Raw genomic sequence first — 19,231 nt, forward strand, 5'->3', positions numbered from 1 at the left:
ACCAGCTGCACGGAGCAGGCCCAGCTGTGCAGTGAGATGGACACAGGTTTCACGTGAGCCCTGCTGCTCGTGAGCTGAGGGGCCTGCCCCTGGGCTGTAACACGAGGCCAAGCGCAGCACCTGCCTCACGTGGCTGCTGCGTCGAGGTCCGTGAGCCGACGCAGAGAAGCACCTGGTCTGAAGACCTGCGGTCGCGTCACTATCATCACCATCAGCTGGGAGGCCTTAGCGCCAGGCAAGGCCCCGTGACGGGAGACCCGGCAAAGCCCCTGTTCTCAGTTCTCTCATTTCCTTCCTGCTCTTGTCCACATACACAGTTCCAGCCTGGCTGTCACCTCCTCTGGCCAGAATACTGTACCCTCCCTTCCCGACAGGACCACCAAGCGCGTTTTTTTCCATATTACTGCACATTTCAATTAGAACAAACTCAGCTGCAGGTAAAAGAAAACCGGACTCAGTGGCTAAAACCACAAAGATGTTTATCTTGTGCAACAAGTCACCAAGTCATCAAGGGAGATGTCCCCAAGGTTAGCCATCACCAGTGTGCCAGCTTCTTGTCCTTAAGACTTGTCCCTCGGGGTAGCCTCAGCTCCACAGCCTGCCGGTGGCCAGGAGAAAGTGAGGCAGTTTGTTGGTTACTTTTTTTTTTTCAACAAGGGAGCAAACTCCCTCCCAGAGTCCTCCTAACACACGTCCTCTTATATACCAGGGACTGGGACAGGGTCACCAGCCCTCTCCTAACCCAACCCTTGCCCAGGGGAAATGGGATGTTTCTGCTGCCTTCCACCTGTCACAGTTCATCCCCGAGGCTGAGGGAGGGGACTCACTTGGAACAAGGGCAGACAAGAAGGGGGAAGTGGCTGCCACTTTCCACTGATGAGGCCCTGCTTGAAGACAGGAAGGAGCTGGGGCCGAGAGTGGTTAAGTCCCTCATCTAAGGCCATGCGACTTTGCAGAGAGGCCCAGGAAGAAAACCCAGCCACGGGCTCAGCAAGCTCCCGCCACTGCACCACGTGCCTTCTCAACCCACTACGGCCAACTCCAAGCCCCCAAAGGGCAGGAGCACCATCCCCAGGACTCTCTGAGTTTGGCCAGGGACAGGCTATGGACAAAGTCAACACTGTTACAGAGAGAGCCCCCAATGCGCCCAGATGAGCCTCACCCGCAGCAGAGCCCCACGGCTGGGGAGCCGAAGCGCTTCCTGCCCCTCGAAAGAGCTTGGCAGGCGAGTCAGCGGGAACCCAGAGTCTGACAAACAGCATCTCTGTGGCTGCCTGGACACCCGCCAAGCTGCTTCATTCCCCGGGGCTGACCTCATGTTTCTGAAGAGCCTCAAGACGCCTGAGGCCTGTGTGTTGCCTCCTCTGGTTCAGTTCTGCGGCCAGCAAAGGAAATGGCCCAGGCTGGGGGCCACAGGGAGAAGTGGGGACACAGAGCCCAGTGGCCTTCCTACCACCCACCCCTGGGCTGCCAGAGCCTCCTGCCTGTGCCTGCAGGCCCATTCCAGAGGAAACTGAGCAACACCCTCACCTTTGTGATGAGGCCCATCCTGATGTCTTCCTGCCTCCACCAATCTGAGGTGTCCCTCGAAGACACTTGCATACTCTGGCTATTTCTGTCAGTTTTGTTTCAGACTTCTGGAAAGGGAAGGTGCTAAGCACACCTCTGAAGTCAATTCCACCACCTCAAGGAGAGCTGGCGAGCTCCCAGCCAGGCTGAAGCCTAGGCCTGGAGACAAAAGTAACTATAGTTAACCCAGAGCTGAACCAGGCACCACCTCGGCCTGCCTACAGCCACCCAGTGCACTGAGGCCAGTATGTGCCCCAAAACAAAAGCCTTCATGCACTTTGGGCTCCACTTCCAGGTATCCTTTCCGGGACAAAGACCTACTAGGGTTTGACAGTGGACAAGGCTGAAAGCAGACAAGGTGAGCTGCCTGTGGAAACAGCACAGAGCCAGGTCCCCAGAACACATGACATCCCATCCACCCCTTTGCGGGGCATCTCCTGGCGATCGTCGCTACCCACCCACCCAGTCGGCAGCTCTAAATCAAGGCACTCGGTTCTTCACGTGCAGTTAAAGATTTTTATTCCCCTTGTAAAACCACAGGCAGACAACATGTAGGAGAGGAGAGGCCTCACTTTTTGCCGGCCTCTCTTGGGGCTGACCAAGGGGGATCAGACAGACACAGCAGCTGGCGGTTTTAAACTTTCCTTGCAGAAGTTGTCCTCAGCACACCGGCTCCCCCTCAAAGCTTGCAAGGTCTGCATACCTTGAAAGTATGCAGGCTGCAGGGCTGTGCGAACAGAGTGGAATTTTCCATTTATAGAATTATAACCTTCATACCACTCTGGGGGCCTTGCTCTCGTGCTAAGAGCTCAGAGTTGTGTCAGCAAACCTGCCACACTTCTGCGGGAGCCCCATGCCTTACGGGCTCTTTTATTTATTTTTGGTGGGAGAAAGGGAGGAAATAAAGGAATGGTCTTTTCATTTGGGTGCCAACACAAACTTGAAAAAGGAACTGGGTTGGCAAGTACAGAATATTACTGCCTGGTTTCAGGACTTAGATCAAGCTTCAGGGAGTAGGAGGTGAGGAAGAGACTAGGAAAACGTATCTTCAACCCCTCACACGGACAGGTGGCCAGAACAGGCGTCATGTTACTGCCTCAAGTCCTTCCCTGTGCCTGCCACTTCCCTGGGTTGTCCTCGAGGGCAGCGGCCCAAGCCAAAGGCATGGCCGCATCTTCTGGTGGCCTCTGATGTGCATGTGAACTCCTGTTGTGAAATGCCTTCGGGGTCCATGGTGAAGCAGGAAGGCCACCAAGCCAGCCGCAATGGGGCCCAGGTCCTAGTTCCTGCTGGTACATATTCCCTGTATGACCTGAAGGAAGTCCTCCTCTCCCCAGAGTCCATTTACTCCATCTGTACAGTAAGATCGGGTTGGATGACCCCAGGCACCCTGTCCACTGCTGACATTCTGATCCACTCATTCATTCTGTTGGGAACTGGCGCCAGCCCTAGGATCTGGGCATCCTCCCCTGGGCGCAGCCAGAGCTGTGGGCAGGCCTCACGCCTGATGAGGGCTGCCAGCACCAGCAGCCCGCTCCTTGTCCCAGTAGCCATGCGGGAAGGGAAGCCCTGCCCTGCCAGCCCAGCCACCAGAGGAGAGCCCTGCAAGGAGAGCCCAGTACCTTCCCATGAAACACAAGAGAAGTGTTGCCCCTTCTCCTGGGAAGGGCATGACCACCTGGCACCCTCCTAGTAAGATTTTTTCCCATTGTTTTTACAAAAACACTGTATTCGTTTCAAAGTATTCAACTGTGATGCTGAATATGCTTTGCTTTTCAAATTGCGCATTACACCTCAGATTTCGGTACAGCCCCCCGGGGGGACTGGAGGGGAGCTACACCAGACACCACACCCCCACACCCCCAATCCTAGGGCTGGGAGGTTGTCTGGCCCGGTCCCCATCCCTACCGAGGCGCTGTGGGAAGAAGTGCTGCGTCCCTCCACTAACTACGGGGAGAACCCGAACTTCTGTGCACCTCAGAGGTTTGCGCGAGGATTTCATCCAGCTGAAATCTCTCCAAAGTGCTGTGCAAACGGAAGTTGCTTGACTGCTGGGCGGCGCTGACTCTAAAACGGCACCCTCGGATCGCGCCCAGTCCTGCCTGCCCACAGCCTTTCTCGCGGATGCTGGTGCGGAGGGGGGAGGCGAGGAGGGGCTTCTGGCCCGGGCTGGGAGGTGGGTGCGTGCGCCTTGGGGCATTCCCCCGTCGCCATACCTACCCCCGTCCTCGGCGAGTGTCACCACCAGGACAACGGAGCCCCGGGCCCCGTCACCTGTTCAAGCCCAGGGCGCAGGGCGCAGGGCGCAGGCGGAGGCGAGCCCCAGCAGCCGCCCCTCCCCGGCTCCTCTCTCCGCTACGTACCCCGCCCCGCCGGGCAGCGCGGGCAGGGCACGCCCCTCCCCCGGTTCCACCAATCAGCGTCCTGAGCGGCACCCGCGGCGCAGGGGGGCTCCGGTCGGCAGCCAATTAGCGCCAGGGCCCGTGGAGGCGCCTCGCGCGCCCCCTCCCAGAATGAAAGCCTCCCCGCAGCTGGCGAGGCCGGCGCCGCGCTGGGCGCGAGATCTGCGCGGGCCGGAGCGGAGCGCGCGCACCGCCCGCCCGTCCCGGGCGCGCCCGCCTCCGCTCCGCCTCCGTCCGGGGCGCGGGCGAGGTGGCGGGGCGGGGGAGCGCAGGGGGGCAGGGCCGTGGCGGCGAGGCCGAGGGGCGGGGAGGAACCGGCCTGATAAAAGGCGGCAAGGCGGCCCCACCCCCGCGGCAGGCCGGCGGGAGAGCTCCGCGCGTCCCTTCCGTCCGGCCCGCGCCGGCGGCGGGGAGGCGGCGCGCGCGGCCCGCAGCCCGCCCATGGAGGCTTTCCCGTGGGCGCCCCACTCGCCCCGCCGCGGCCGCGCCCCCCCGCCCATGGCGCTCGTGCCCAGCGCCCGCTACGTGAGCGCCCAGGGCCCAGCGCACCCGCAGCCCTTCAGCTCGTGGAACGACTACCTGGGGCTTGCCACGCTCATCACCAAGGCGGTGGACGGCGAGCAGCGCTTCGGCTGCGCCCGCGGTGGCGACGGAGACGGCGGTGGCGGATCCCCGCCCTCCTCTTCCTCGTCGTCCTGCTGCTCCCCCCACGCGGGGACCGGGCCCGGGGCGCTGGGGCCGCCGCTGGGGCCGCCGGACTACGAAGACGACGAAGACGACGACGACAGTGACGACCCGGGGTCCCGGGCCCGCTACCTGGGGGGCGCGCTGGAGCTGTGCGCGGGCCCCGCCGAGGCCGGGCTGCTGGAAGAGCGCTTCGCCGAGCTGAGCCCGTTCGCCGGCCGCGCCACCGCCGTGCTGCTGGGCTGCGCGCCGGCCGTTGCTGCCGCGGCGGAGGTGGCGCCGCGCGAGGAGCGGGCCCCGGCGTGGGCGGCCGAGGCCCGGCTGCACGCAGCCTCCGGGGCGGCCGCCGCCCGGCTGCTCAAGCCCGAGCTGCAGGTGTGCGTGTTCTGCCGGAACAACAAGGAGGCGGTGGCGCTCTACACCACCCACATCCTGAAGGGACCCGACGGGCGGGTGCTGTGCCCGGTGCTTCGCCGCTACACCTGTCCCCTGTGCGGCGCCAGCGGCGACAACGCGCACACCATCAAGTACTGCCCGCTCTCCAAAGTGCCGCCGCCGCCCGCCGCCCGGCCGCCCCCGCGCGGCACCAGGGACGGCGCGCCCGGCAAGAAGCTGCGCTGAGCCCGGCCTGCTGCCGCCTGGCGCCCCCAGGGTCGCCGCCTGCACACTCCCGCTCGTGGTCTGCGTGCCAGGTCTCTCCTCGCTGCCGGGGAGCCGGGGAGCTCAGCGGTGGGTTCGACTTGGGATGTCGTCTTGGTTTTTTCAAAGCGAGCCGGCCGTTCGGAGGACTGTGGTTGAAGACGAGACGCTGAAACCCTGATTTCTCTCTGGCTTCGCGTTTGTGCGCATCCGGACGGCGAGGCTGCGTGTATTCCGCGAACTGAAATATGGCAACTCAGAGGCGCTGTTTCTTTACTGTATTTCGTCGACCCGTTTTAGATGCGCGTCAGTATGAAATGGTCTCAATCTAATCTTGGATGTTTAATTTTTATTAATCGAGGCACTTTACTAGGTCTAGAATATTTTTTTAAAAGCCTCTTAATTGAACTTAAAACCGGCATTTTACGGAATGTCGGTAAAATGACTTTTATTGTTTGAGACAGTATTTTAGTTGTCCTTAACCAGTTATTCTAATTCCAGGCGACGCAAGCCCTGGTAGCATCAGTTTCGAGAAGTGAAGGTTTAAAGTCAACTTTCCAGCATTAATTTGGGTGGGTGTCCCTTCCTTGTGGCTTCTGTCCTAGCTGGAGGTGTAAAAATGCACAATCTGTAGCAGGTAGGATACAGCTCTTTATTTTATGTACCAGACCTTTTATTACTAAACTAGCAGCTAGCATTTTCCACCTTTAAAAATCGTGCCGTTATAATCATATTGTGTATACATTTGGAAATGGTGCTGTTTAAAAAAATATGACGTGTATTTATACAGTAACAGTATATGAATTCACTAATCTTGCCTATAACTTTGCTACTTGGCTTGGCTTTTTGTCTGTGCACCCACCCACCACTTCCAGTTCTTGAAACACACTTGTGATACTAAGATCAGGAGGGAGCATAATTAACCCTGAATCACTCTTAGGATTCCTAAATAGTGGAAAGCTCATTCCAGCTGTTGCCCCTCAAACTAAATGGAAGATGAAATCCTTTGCACTCTGGAAGGTTACTGTAATAACCTGCGTTCAAGAAGGTTCCAGTCTGAGCTGCCTGGCTGTAGGCAGTCCTCAAACCAGAATAAGCACTAATTAGAGTTAGGGGCTGGAGACAAGAAACAAAACCTATGTTCCCATTCTCACTGGAAGACCCCAGTCTGTTTCTGGAACCCCACCAGTTATCCATAAATGAGTTAAACCTAATCCTTAGGCAAAGGTTCTCAACCACTTTACCTCCCACCCTCATTTTTAAATCCAAGTTGAATGCCACACCATGACATGTCGCTATAAAGACAGGAGGCAAATAACTCACCTGAAACACAAAATGCTTAACTCTGAAAATAGAAGCAAGATTGTCTATATAAAAATTCCAGTAGGTGAGTTTAGCTAGGTTGTTAGACTTTCATATTGAAGAGCAAAATTTCCTCCACAGCAAACTGGCTTGAACACTGCTCTGAAGGCGTAAGAGAGGCTCGGGTAAATAACCTTGGATAGCTTGTGAGCCTTTTGAGGATAGGTGCATCAAAACAAGGGAGAGGGACGGGGGACAGGTATATTGTTTTTTGGCCAGGAAAAAAGCCACTCCTGCTAGTCTAGCCCCAGGTCATAGAACTCAGCTTTGACTGGGCCTAAACTCAAGTAGCTGAACAAAGCCACGTCATTACTCATTTTGCTAGAAAATTCATCAGCTTAAATTAGTTGTGCTTTTGGGGTAGTTTTCAGGTCAATATTAATTCATGTTACCCCTCCCACTGCTGTTCTACTTTTCAAGAGTCACATGAACAGATCAGTGCATTCTCCAGACCATGAGGAGTAGGCAGGCAGCTACTTTGTATTTTAAAAAGAGCAAAATTCTAGAGTTTCCAGGTCTCAGGCATGTAGCCTTACTTAATACAGCTTCAATATCCAAGTCCTTTGGTGTGACGTGCCTAACCAGGAACACACACAACATGGAGTTCAAGTCCCGATGTCAGGAGACTATAGGAAAAGGTATCCAAAAGACCCTCACAACTAGTTCAGCAACCACTGTATTAATCCATTTAAAACACACCCTGTATCCCTCCCCCCAAAATTTGCCTTTTCCAGCTAACATTAAAATAGTTACATGAACAGAGAGACAATTACTACCATTTTCTAGAGACCTCTCATGAAAAGCATACTAACCACACTAATATATTTAAAATCATCAACCTTCCAATTCAGCTTGAAAACAAGTATTTTCATAAAAACTACATAATGGCTAAAAGCAAAACAATGTCTATGGAGTACTGAGGAAAACCATGGAGGCACAGACAGCCTTAACCTGCCTCTCATCCGTAGTGACATTTCCAGTGGCTTTTAATGTCTCTGAATTATTAAAATTTTCCTGTGAAGTCCTTTTGGAAGCTGCAAAATTACTATAATTACAACTTTTGGCAAAGATTTATTATAAGCCAAAATTATGTGTTTTAAATACCACAAATATATGTACTTTAAGGGAAAAAGGTTTTAGTCCTAATTTTCTAGTCTATTCTTACCCACAACATGAAAAACACCTTCCATAGTGTCCCACGTATGTCAGTTAGCCTTGTAAATCAACCTAGTCAAAAAGGTAAAAGGCAAAACAGGTAGTCCTTGACAGGAAAACATCCCACATGTACAGATGCCAACTTCCTCCTGGTAGCCACTATGGACTAATGGGGTTGTAGAGGTTTTTTTGGCCACTGTCTCCACCTACTCTCATCCACCTGTATTAACAGTAATGGTATTCTCATTTAAAAATGCAGTAGCCACTGGGAACATGAAAGACTTGTACACATTAGTAAGTTGGTTGGTCAGCTTTGACACGTGTGAAAAAATATATTGGTGGGAGGGGAGGAGTGTAGGTGCAGGGAGTATAAGGCCCTGAGAGTGGAAACCTAAGAGCAGGGTGACAAACCAGCAGATTTCCGCTCTTATCCTGTGCTCTGGATTCTGACTACCAAGACAAAACTTGGGAGAACCGCATGTCTGAAAATGGGTCCTGACAGAAAGGGTGGGCTTGCAGATGAGCCTGGAAGCCTGATCGGCGAACATGCATCTGCAACTCATCTAAACAAATCCGCTTAAACGAATTGTCCACTGGGGCCTGTGATGTCAGTACAGTCTGGCTCTAGTAACTTAAGACCCGGAATAGGTTACTGCCCCAACTTCTTTTATTTGTTACAAAAGAAAAGGCCCTCTCCCCACAAAAGACCTTTTAAAGGCTTCTACTTGTTTGGAAAGAAAGGTAAATGTTTAAAAAGTGGTTTCCATCATTGATAACAGCAAAAAGAAAAGGCTGCACCTGACACTATTTGAGTGAAACAGCATCAATACTCCCTCTTCTGGCCTTACAGCTGAGCTGTACCAACAGGAATTCTCACCGATACTCATAATGAGAAATAATTTAAGTGCCGATAGCCACTATAAAGTCTGAATTATGACTTTTCTAATTTCAGAGGAAAACATAGTACACCACAAACACACACCGCCCCCCCAAATGCATACAAGCTGAGAGAGTGCAGCATTACAAGGAAACTAAGAGGTCCACATTAATGAAGATGTCTTAGGGGAAACATCCTAGCCACATTTGCTTTGTAGTATACTTGGGTTATTTTCTTCGATACTAAATACTGAGATGTTTAATGGCATGGGTAAAACTAAAGTAAAATAAACTCAACTGAATATGGAAATTCACCATTATAAACAAAACACTTTAAATATAACCACAAATCAACACAGAAATAAATTCTGTAAGTATTTTATTTGTCATTAAAGAAAAAACACAGCAGCAAGTTCTGTGTTGGCTTCAATAAGATCAAATAGTTAATCTTGAACACAGCTACTACACTCCAGAATTGAAGTCAACACAGTCGTTACTACAAATTACTTGTTCAAAGAATCTATCCTGAAGAGAAAAGAAATTAAGAAAAAGAATTTAAACAGTTCCTCCAAACCGCACATTTATAAATATTGTGATATTTAAAATGCTTGAAAGGCATGAATTCTCCATTAATGGAAAAGCAGTTTGCTATTGGCAACAGAAAATAACTCGGCAAGTTTACCAGATGCTTTAAAATTTAAAAGCTGTAACTGTTTCGGATTCACACTTGAGCAGTACTGTTGTCATTACAATAATGACTGCAAATTGCTTTATACTCACCTTCTTTCAAGTAAAAGCTACAGAAAAATCCACTGTATCCAATGTTTGTAATGTTTACTGCACTTATAGTGAACCTAAAAACTTTATATTTAGATATCTCAACACCTAGAGGTATGTCTGAACTGCTAATGGTGGAAATTGTTTCAGCTCCCTGCTTTAGTCTTGAAATACATTTTCTATAACAGAACCTTACTTCAGTCCAAATTAATATCAGATATTTCAAAATCAAAAGGAAAAAAGATCAGTTCTATACCAAGATAACGGGTGTTACTCAATACCTGAAGGGTTCACATTTTTAATTTATTTTTTAGTTTTTCTTTTTTTGTAAACAAGTGATTGATGAAATAATGTCAACACCTTAAATTCCAGAAAATGGCATGGTTTTCCAACCTTCTGTGGATAACGGTGCATGATCAATCTATTATATAGGATTAATACAAGTTCATGCTTTTTGTGTTATGGTGAGACAACATTAAAGAATCCAATTTAGATTGGTTGAAGCACAAGTATAATAATCCTTGAATGTGATCAAACCTATGTAAGACATGAGTTTGAATCCGTTATTTTGAGACTTAACGTCGTACTGTAGTCCATCCATCTTCATCAGTCTCATTTTTAGTACGACGAAGAGATTCCCTATCTTTCTCAGCTCTCCATGAGGCCTTCTCTTTTTCACCTTCTCTCTCTCGGTCTCGGTCTCTTTCTCGATCTTTTGAAAGAGCTGGAAGAGGAACACGACGAGGGGCATCCCGCTCTTCTGCCCGGTCATCTTTCCTATCATCAGCACGTCTCCAGGAACTTGCTAAAAAGTTTAAAGGAAAGACAGTAAGTTTGTACTATGTTCTACTGCCTGAAACTAAACTAAACTTCAGCAAAGGGATGCCTCAAATTACTCAGAAATCCTGTCCTGAAGGTAACAATACAGAATCACCATTAAAAACCAGTAAAACGAAATACATTTTAATCATTTTCATACATTTTCTGACAAAACCTTTAAAATAGATTTAAGAGATATAATTCAAATTTGCAAACAAGAAGAAATCATTGGCCCAGGAAGTGTCCTGATTGTTTTAACAAACACAAAAACTAAGACAAAGCGACAAAAACCTGGCTGAATGAAAATTTTAATATGAAAAAGACTATCTGGCTCTTGTTGAAGAAATTTTAACAACTAATTAGCCATAAAATATTTTCCATTATGGCTACAATAGAAATACCCTTATAATCAAGTTGTGCTAATGAAATAGTAAAAGCTAGTGAGACAATTACTTAAGTACAATCGTCATTTTAAATATTACACCTTGCTGATAGGCTATTCTGAACCAGAACTCGCCAGTGTGGTCAGCTACTTTTCCATCCAGATCAGTCAGCAAGGTGTTTAAAATTACTTAAATTAATGTAAGTGCAGACACAAGTTATCTTGTGACCAGTCAATAACATTCGAACACGGAAACACATGTATACTCATGACCAGTCAACAAGGTGTTAAAAGTACTTCTCTACTGAAGTTTCAACTGCTACAATTTCAGAGAATGTTTTATTTACATTTTGTACTATTCTACTATGACCTTATTTTAAAGAACTGATAAACTGTTTCTTCATGTAAACTTTTTCTCTCTATATACTTTTCTTACTATCCAATTTAATTAGTCTACTACTATACTTTGAATTTAGAGGTGAACTAACTTTACAGAGCAGCCACTGACCAAGTTTATGAGAATCATGCATGAATTCTAAATTGAGTAAATATCCACTATCTTCTTTTTGGTGCCCATATAAATTTGTAAGATAATTAAAGTCCTAACTCCCCCACCAGTTATGGTTCTCCAACGGTCCAGCAGCTGTGCAGACCATTCCTACCTTCTTCACGTTCTGATCTGAGAGGAGGTCCTCTGCGGTCTCTGTCATCTCGCCTTTCTCTTAGATCACGGCGATCATCTCTCTCACGCCGGCGGTCATCTCTATCCCTATCATCACGGCGACTCGAATCTCTCCAGCTTGAAGCTTCCTCAGCTGGTCCTCTTCTCCAGTCCCCTTCATCCCTATAGCCATTCAAAATGACATGTTAAGTTCTAGTGTTAGACTGACTACATGGGTAATTATAGTATATCAAGAACTATAGTGCACATATTATATCATATGGTCCTCAGTTTACAAATATAACAGGGACAGTTTACAGTCATCACTTGATCTCAATCTGCTGCCTCAGGCATGGCACAATAAGAACATCTGGATGTGTGCCATCCAACACAGTAGCTACTATCCACAAACTTAAATCAACTCCTCAAATTTAAATCAACTAAAATAAAATCAGACATTCCTTCAGTAGCACTGACTATATTCCAAATGGTCAACAGCCAATGTGTCTATAGGCTACTGTGACGGACATTACAGATCTTTGTAGAAAACTCTACTGAACAGTGATGGTCCAGATTTATCAGTACAAAGCCACTTTGGCGAAAAGCAGCAAGCAAGAATTACCACTAGTAAAAGTATAGGGGCTTTCAATAACTTAAGGGTAATAAAGCTGACTGACCTAAACCCTAGGGAAAAAGCAATGGACTGGTCGAGATACCTGGGCTTGTACCACTACCAAGGAGTTATACAACCTGGAGCTGCACAGCTTATGCTCCATTTCACACGTTGTTAAGAAGGAACATTCAATGAAATGACCACTAAAGTTCTTTTTATAAAAAGGCTATGATGCCAATAGATAAATTTGGGCAGAGGGAGGAATGATGAGCACCATCTCTCAAAAGCGATTAGGAATACACAGGAATACATAAGATAATCCTAACTTTAACTCCACAGATAGCTTTAACTAGAGTATCAAACCTAGGTCGTCTGAAGCGATCCTCTCGATCTCCGTCTCTCTCTCTGTCCCTTTCTCTCTCTGGGTCCTTGTCATTCTCTTCACGATCTTGACTCTCTCTCTCTTTTTCTCTGTCCCATTCACGTTCTTCTGATGGTCTTGATTCTCGAGGTGGACCCCAACTTTCTTCTCTGGCTTTTTCTTTCTCTCTCCACCCACCTATTTTATAAAGAAGAAAAAAAAAAAAAAAAAAAAAAAAATCCACTCAAGAAACAGACCGGCAACTATGAATAGTGATCTTAATGTTGACATTAATCCATCACCATTCTAAATGCTAATTTAAGACACTCCGACCTCATTTACAAACACATACATGAAAACAAAACAAAACTATGGCCATTTATCTCATTTCACAAGACCCCAGCTCCTAATTATGACTACCTATCCTGTTTCTCTAACATACAGGAACATATGACATAAGAAACTTACGTAGCCCAGGTTGAGTATTTTATATGCAGATATTCTGTGTATAAACAATGTTTTGATGGTAAACAACTCATTTAAGCAGAAAACTTAAAGGAGAAGGGTTAGAGCTAGATCTCTAAAACAGAGTCCCAATTATGAGTTCACTTGTATCTTGCAACATTTTCAAAACCTTTCTAACCAAAACCACTCTTTCTTGTCATATTCCTGCCCTCCACCATTTACCACCCATGTAATCATGACGCAAAGATAAATCCTTGGGTCCTGCCCAGTACCTCACACTTATCCAGGGAATGTCCAAATCTAGAAACATTTATTTATATATGCGCACAGACAGGCCAAAAGCAATAGAGATTTCAATGAAAATGTATAACAGTTGTAAGGCTAATAATTATTATTGTTAGCATTTATATTACCATGTGCCACAGCACTATTCCAAACCCTGATAATGTTAACTCATTCAATACTATCCATAGCTCTGAGCTAAGGAGATTTCGTACTTGCTGATTTGCCTGTATGCTAAAATTTATTTGTACCTCCAAAATTAATACCCAAGAACTTTTACAGTCACTTGCAGACATGCCACAGCACGGCAAAGCTGAGTCGCCTGACAAGTACATTCTCAGCAGAGGTTGAATAAGGCGACACTCTTCTCGCTGCGTCTCTCATATTTCAAGTAAGTGTCCTTTTGGAGGTCTAGTTAGTGCCATGGTTTTGCATTTTTGTGCTTTTGGTTGGTGATTTCACTGTTTCTGCATTGGGCTGAAGTGTTCTCTAGTGTTCCCAAGCACAAGAAGGCAATGGATGGGAGAAAATATATGTTAGATAAGCTTCATTCAGGAATAAATTAGTGTTTTGGCCATGAGTCTAATGTTAATGAATCAATACTATATATTAAATAAGGTATGTTTAAATAGAAATATAAAAAACAAGTTGTGTGTTGACTAGTTGACAAAACCAGTTGACCAGAAGGCTCACAGGCACCTAACCTTGTATTTTCCCTGGGAGTAAACTGTTCAATATTCACAAATTTAAAAAACACAACTATCACAAATTAATGAGAATTGACTATACTGTTATCATAATTTTACATGAGGCACAGGAAAGTTAAGTGGCTTGCCCAAAGTCACACAGCCAGACAGTAGAATAAAGTGGGACTAGAAGAGAGAAGTACACAACAGAAACCACTAAGTGTAAAGGCAAGGAAGCTGCTTACTTAAACTTGCATTTAGAACAAATTACACTGGTCATTGCACAAATACTTGAACTGGAGGTGGGAGAGCCAGCAGAAACTAGTAATAGCAGGAGTTCAAAGAAAGAATGATGGTGGCCCAGACACAAGTACATGCAGGGGGAACAGAAGTGGGTGTACTTAACGAACACTGACGAGACAGAACTGAACAAAATAAAAGATTTAGCCTGGCTGGGCATGGCTCAGTGGTTGAGCGTCGACCTAGGATCCAGGCGATCAGGGTTCGATTTCCAGTCAGGGCACATGCCCAGATTGCAGGTGCAATCCCCAGTCGGGGGCATGCAGGAGGCTATCTATCAGTGACTCTCCCATCATTGATGTTTCTATCTCTCTCTCTCCCCCTCTCCTTTCCTCTCTCTGAAATCAATAAAGATATTTTTTAAAAATAAAAGATTTAACTTAAAGAATGAGAGAGCCAAGAACTTCCAGACTTGCAGCTTATACAATTAGATGGAAAGTGGTACCCGAAAGAGAAGCAGATGCTTGTATGTATGTGTGTAGGGTGTTTGTGTATGAAGTAAGTTTTGAGAGACTGTGTGTGAAGCATCAATGACACTTCCAGGTAGAGATGTGCTGTGTACAGTATGCAGTTGGAAACACCAGGTCTGAAGGTAAGGAAAGAAGTCAATCTGGAGAAGATGACATAAGTTATAGATTTGTATACAATTGCTCAAGAACAGTCAAGTATGAAAAGATAATCAGGCCTGAGACTGACAAATAAGGAAATGAGCTCTTGCCATGAGAATAATCCCATGGTTGACAAGAGTACAGACAAATGCTTAGTATGTTTATTTTGTTCTTCGTTTATTACAAGGAGGCTGGTCCAGAACAGAACCTGAAGAGCAAGGACACTGAAGGTATGGACACGGGATGAAAAGTCGTTCGGGAAGCAGTCAAAATGGCAAAAGGAAACAAAGTGGAAAAACGGTGAAGTCATCTGTTTTGGTGGGATGTAGAAGGTAAGTAAGCTTTGACGTAAGTCACTCAGATACTCAAGAAAAAATAAAAGATCAGTTTATCTAGAAACTAATAGGAATATAAACCAATCTGTCACATATCCATTAATTTTTTTTCAGCTGAAAAACAACTTACTAAAAAATCAAAAATGTGGTCATTTGCGATGGTCGCTATTTGGAACAACCTACTGTCGGCTACAGAACAGTGGAGACTAGACTGTGTAAACTTCTACTTTCTACTTGTAAATACATCAAATAGATTCTATTAAGAATCCAATCTGACTTTCTCAACCCCAGAATTTTACCTGGTTTGACAAATGGTCTCCAGAGACCAGGTCTTGAGTCCTCGCCCCTTCTGCTGGGCATCCGATCATCATCAGCCCGTCTTGAGACCCGGTCATCATCCATGTTTCTCCAAGGACCCCTGTCATCATCTGCACTGCGCCTGGGAATTCTATCATCATCGGCATTCCTCCAAGGTCCTCGATCTTCATCCAACCCACGCCTGGGACCCCGGTCATCATCCAGGCCTCGCCTGGGACCCCGGTCATCATCAGCGTTACGCCAGGATGGCCGCTCATCATCGCCTCCTCGCCGCGGCCCCCGGTCCTCATCGACACGTCTTGGTCCTCTGTCCTCATCAGCTGTCCGCCAGCTTCCCCTGTCCTCATCCAGTCCTCGTCTGGGGGGTCTGTCATCATCCATATGACGCCAGCTTCCCCTGTCTTCATCGCCAATTCGTCTGGGAGGCCTGTCTTCATCGCCGATTCGTCTGGGGGGCCTGTCATCATCGCCGATTCGTCTGGGGGGCCTGTCATCATCGCCGATTCGTCTGGGGGGCCTGTCGTCATCGCCGATTCGTCTGGGGGGCCTGTCGTCATCGCCGATTCGTCTGGGGGGCCTGTCGTCATCTGCATTACGCCAGGAATGCCGGTCATCATCTGCCCCACGGCGAGGGAACCTATCTTCATCAGGACCACGTCGAGGGCCTCTGTCATCATCCATGCCCCTCCTGGGAAGTCGATCATCATCTGGTCTAAGAGAAGACTCTCTCTCTTCATCTTCCCCTAACCGCCTTGGGCGGTCCTCATCTCTTCTAAGAGGCCTCTCCTCATCCCGCCCTTCTCCACGTCTCCACTCCCTACAGAGCAAACAAGCCAAACATATTTAAGAGTAAATTTTCTTAAAAAGCACATGATACTTTTGGGACTTAATTCACTTTTAAAAGTCAATTCAATGTAAATTCATTAATCCTACTAAAATAATGTTTTCCTAATTTAAAAAAACAAAATTCAAAATATTATATCAACAAATAATACACCAACAAGCAGACAACTGCCTTAAAAGGGTATCTGGCCCACCTGGAGTGGCTCAGTGGTTGAGTGTGGACTCATGAACCAGGAGGTCAGAGTCCGATTCCCAGTCAGGGCACATGCCCAGGTTATGGGCTCCATCCCCAGTAGGGGGCGTGCAAGAAACAATCAATGCCTCTATCTCATCTTTGATGTTTCTATCTCCCTCTCCCTCTCCCTCTCCCATCCTCTGAAATCAATAAAGACTTTTTAAAAAAAAGGGGGGGGGAGCATATGCACTTTTCCAAGAATACTTTGGCAATTTCATATAACAGATGGTTTGATCTACCTAAGAAATGTAAAAGAAAGGGAAAGTGTTATGAACTGTTCATTCTTTCTCTAACTTTAGTACTATTTCTGAACTCATTTCTCAAGGTGGGGTTCAGAAGTCAGTAATTATAGCAGTGTTGAAGCAAACTAGAAAAACATTTCACACAATTCTTCACAATTCTTCTCTCCCCACCCCTACAAAATAAACCAAATTAGAAAACCACCAATAAGATATTAACAGAAGCTATGATTAGTTGGTACCATTTTCCTTAACTCTACTTACTTCTCTGGCGGGCCTCTTCTCCACTCAGAATCTACTTCAGGTGCTTTTCTCCAGGTGCCTTCTGAATCTCTATCTCCCCAACGAGAGTCCTACATTGACCAAAGTTAATAAGATGCACTACATTGGCAGCAATTATTACAACTACTGGTATTATCATTCAAATGTTTTTGTACTTGTATTAAACAATCTTAAGTCTTAAACATAAGTTTTAAAACTGTTTCTTTTTTAACCTGAAATCAGACTGACAGTACAGTGAAATATATTCTCATGTATTGTGGATGAATTTATAAACTGATTAACCACTTGAAAGCAATCTGGCAGCATCCCCCTGGATTCATTAAAATGTCTACATATTTTCTTTGACCTAAAAATTCCCTCTTGAGATGATGTGAAAAAAGGTGAGCGTCCCAAAATGTACATCACAGTGCCTACTAACCAAAGGTGGAGCAAATGAAATGTCTAATAGGAGATGGTTAGATTAACATTTCCCTCTTCAAAACATTATGCTGTCAATAAAAATTATGGCAAAGGTGTGGGAGACACTCTACACCCTCACGGTGGAAATTGTAAACGTGGAGCAACCTCTATAAAAAAGCAACACCAACAATTTTAATCACAAACACCTGACACAGTTTGACTGCTCCTACAAACATAACCTAAGGCCACAATCAGAAAAGAACGCTATAAAACAAGCGCTAGGGGTGAGGTGGAAGGACTAGAGGCTAAGAATAACTACAATCCCCTGTAGGTGAGTACGAAGATCTTAATTTAAAATTTAAAGTGTCTTGGCAACAAAGTCCTTCAACAACTAGCAATAAGAACCAGTGAAGGCCCCAGCTGGTGTGGCTCTATGATTAGAGCAGCAACCCGAGCAGCGCAGCCCATGCGCCAAAGGGTCGCAGGTTGTATTCCCGGTCAAGAGCATGTACCAGGGTTGCAGGTTCAATCCCAGGCCCCAGCTGGGGCAAGTGCTGGAGGACACCCATCAATTGCTCTCCCCCAACCTCCCTCTCTCTCGTCCACTGTCTCTAAAAATTAATGGAGAAAATATCCTATGGTGAGGATTAACTAACAAACAAAAGGAGCAGAGAAGGGCAAGAAGGCAAATGAGTAAGTCAGCTGCCATCACAGCTACTATCTCTCAAATAGGGGCTGTTCTGAGACTTTCCCAAGTGAATGCTGTGGGAGGAAATATGAACTCAACTGTCAATGTAACTTATGGTCAGACCAAGTTCCTCCCGTACTTCAAACTCACCCTGCTCATTAAATGCAAAGAATTCAAGTTATGAGGTTTTAGTACAAATGTTAGCACCTCAAAAGAGGTTTTTGGGGTGGCTATGAGAGCCATTAAACAAATGAAAAATTCTAAAAAAATTAACATGATCGTCAAAACTTTTTAAGTCACTTGATAGATCAAACAGCAGAACTCTGTTGATAAACATATAAGCTAAACAGGAATCTCAGAAAACCAGTTACAAAAGGAAAAAGTTGAAAAGAGTGGAACATTTAAAGAGATAAAGAATAGAACTTTGAAAGGCCAGAGCAGAGACAAGGAGGAAAAAATTTCCCCAAGTTAAGGAAATTCAACCTTCTCCAAGCGAAGTAAATTAAATCCTCTGACTGAAGGGGCGCATGTGCCAAAAGGAATGACTCATAAAACCAACACTTAGGCACCTAATTATAGTCTTAAACTCCCCTTACCCCAAAAATAGAGAAAATTCTAAAGGCTTCCAAGAAATAAACTAGAGTGTCTCACCAGGACTATTATCAAGACTCCCACCCCAATGTGCACTAGAACAGTGAGCACGGGTCTAAGTCTCTACGGAGGAAGATTGTGAACCAGCTGAACCAATGAACCATTGTTCAACTGTGAGATAAAAACAAAACCTCTTTTGAGACATACACAAAGACATTCTGAAGAAAAATTAAGATAAAATACAAAACAAGAAAAAGTATCTGCAAAGGGAAAAAGGTGATACAGTGTAAACATTATTTGAAACTACATCATGTTTGCCAATATGGCTGTAAAACTTAAATGAGTCTTTAAACACAAAGAGAACACATTTTAATGCGCTAGGGGCAAAAATATGCAGCCCATTTATGCTCAGAATTTTGTTTTGTTCTGAAGAGGCAGAAAAGTTGTCAAATTTTACAGACTGTTCAATGTTCAAGTTTGCATGGATTTTGGAAAACAGTAATGGTCATCACTAAAGGAACAGAAAAAATGGCCCTGGCTCAGTGGTTAGTCAGCCTGTGCACAGAAGGATCCTGGGTTCGATTCCCCACCCCCAGTCAGGGTGCATGCAGGAGGCAACCAGCCGATGTCTTTCTCACATCGATGTTTCGTTCTCTCTCC

General features: G+C 46.4%; 2 protein-coding genes across 2 annotated transcripts in view; one reads left to right on the plus strand and one right to left on the minus strand.

Annotated features, from left to right (window-relative positions):
* Window positions 1–4,412: 4,412 nt before the first annotated feature.
* Window positions 4,413–6,516, plus strand: NANOS1 (nanos C2HC-type zinc finger 1). Its single transcript, XM_087824182.1, has one exon. It carries the CDS (start codon window positions 4,413–4,415, stop codon window positions 5,274–5,276), a length of 864 nt encoding a protein of 287 aa, XP_087680308.1. The 3' UTR covers window positions 5,277–6,516.
* A 2,533-nt stretch (window positions 6,517–9,049) lies between these two features.
* EIF3A (eukaryotic translation initiation factor 3 subunit A) overlaps window positions 9,050–19,231 on the minus strand; it is a 33,773-nt gene continuing 23,591 nt past the window's right edge. Inside the window, exons 18-22 of the mRNA XM_016206339.2 lie at window positions 16,876–16,964; window positions 15,276–16,111; window positions 12,303–12,498; window positions 11,328–11,509; window positions 9,050–10,269 (exon numbers count right to left, since the gene is read on the minus strand). Of these exons, the coding sequence (XP_016061825.1) occupies window positions 10,040–10,269; window positions 11,328–11,509; window positions 12,303–12,498; window positions 15,276–16,111; window positions 16,876–16,964 (1,533 nt within the window). The 3' untranslated portion in view covers window positions 9,050–10,039. The remainder of the gene's footprint in view (window positions 10,270–11,327; window positions 11,510–12,302; window positions 12,499–15,275; window positions 16,112–16,875; window positions 16,965–19,231) is intronic.

Source organism: Miniopterus natalensis, chromosome 14 (assembly GCF_054644295.1).
Source record: "Miniopterus natalensis isolate mMinNat1 chromosome 14, mMinNat1.hap1, whole genome shotgun sequence".
NCBI lineage: Eukaryota > Metazoa > Chordata > Mammalia > Chiroptera > Miniopteridae > Miniopterus > Miniopterus natalensis.

Bases quoted from the DNA above. Each gene is read 5' to 3' on its own strand.
- NANOS1 (XM_087824182.1), top strand. From the start codon at position 4,413: ATGGAGGCTTTCCCGTGGGCGCCCCACTCGCCCCGCCGCGGCCGCGCC.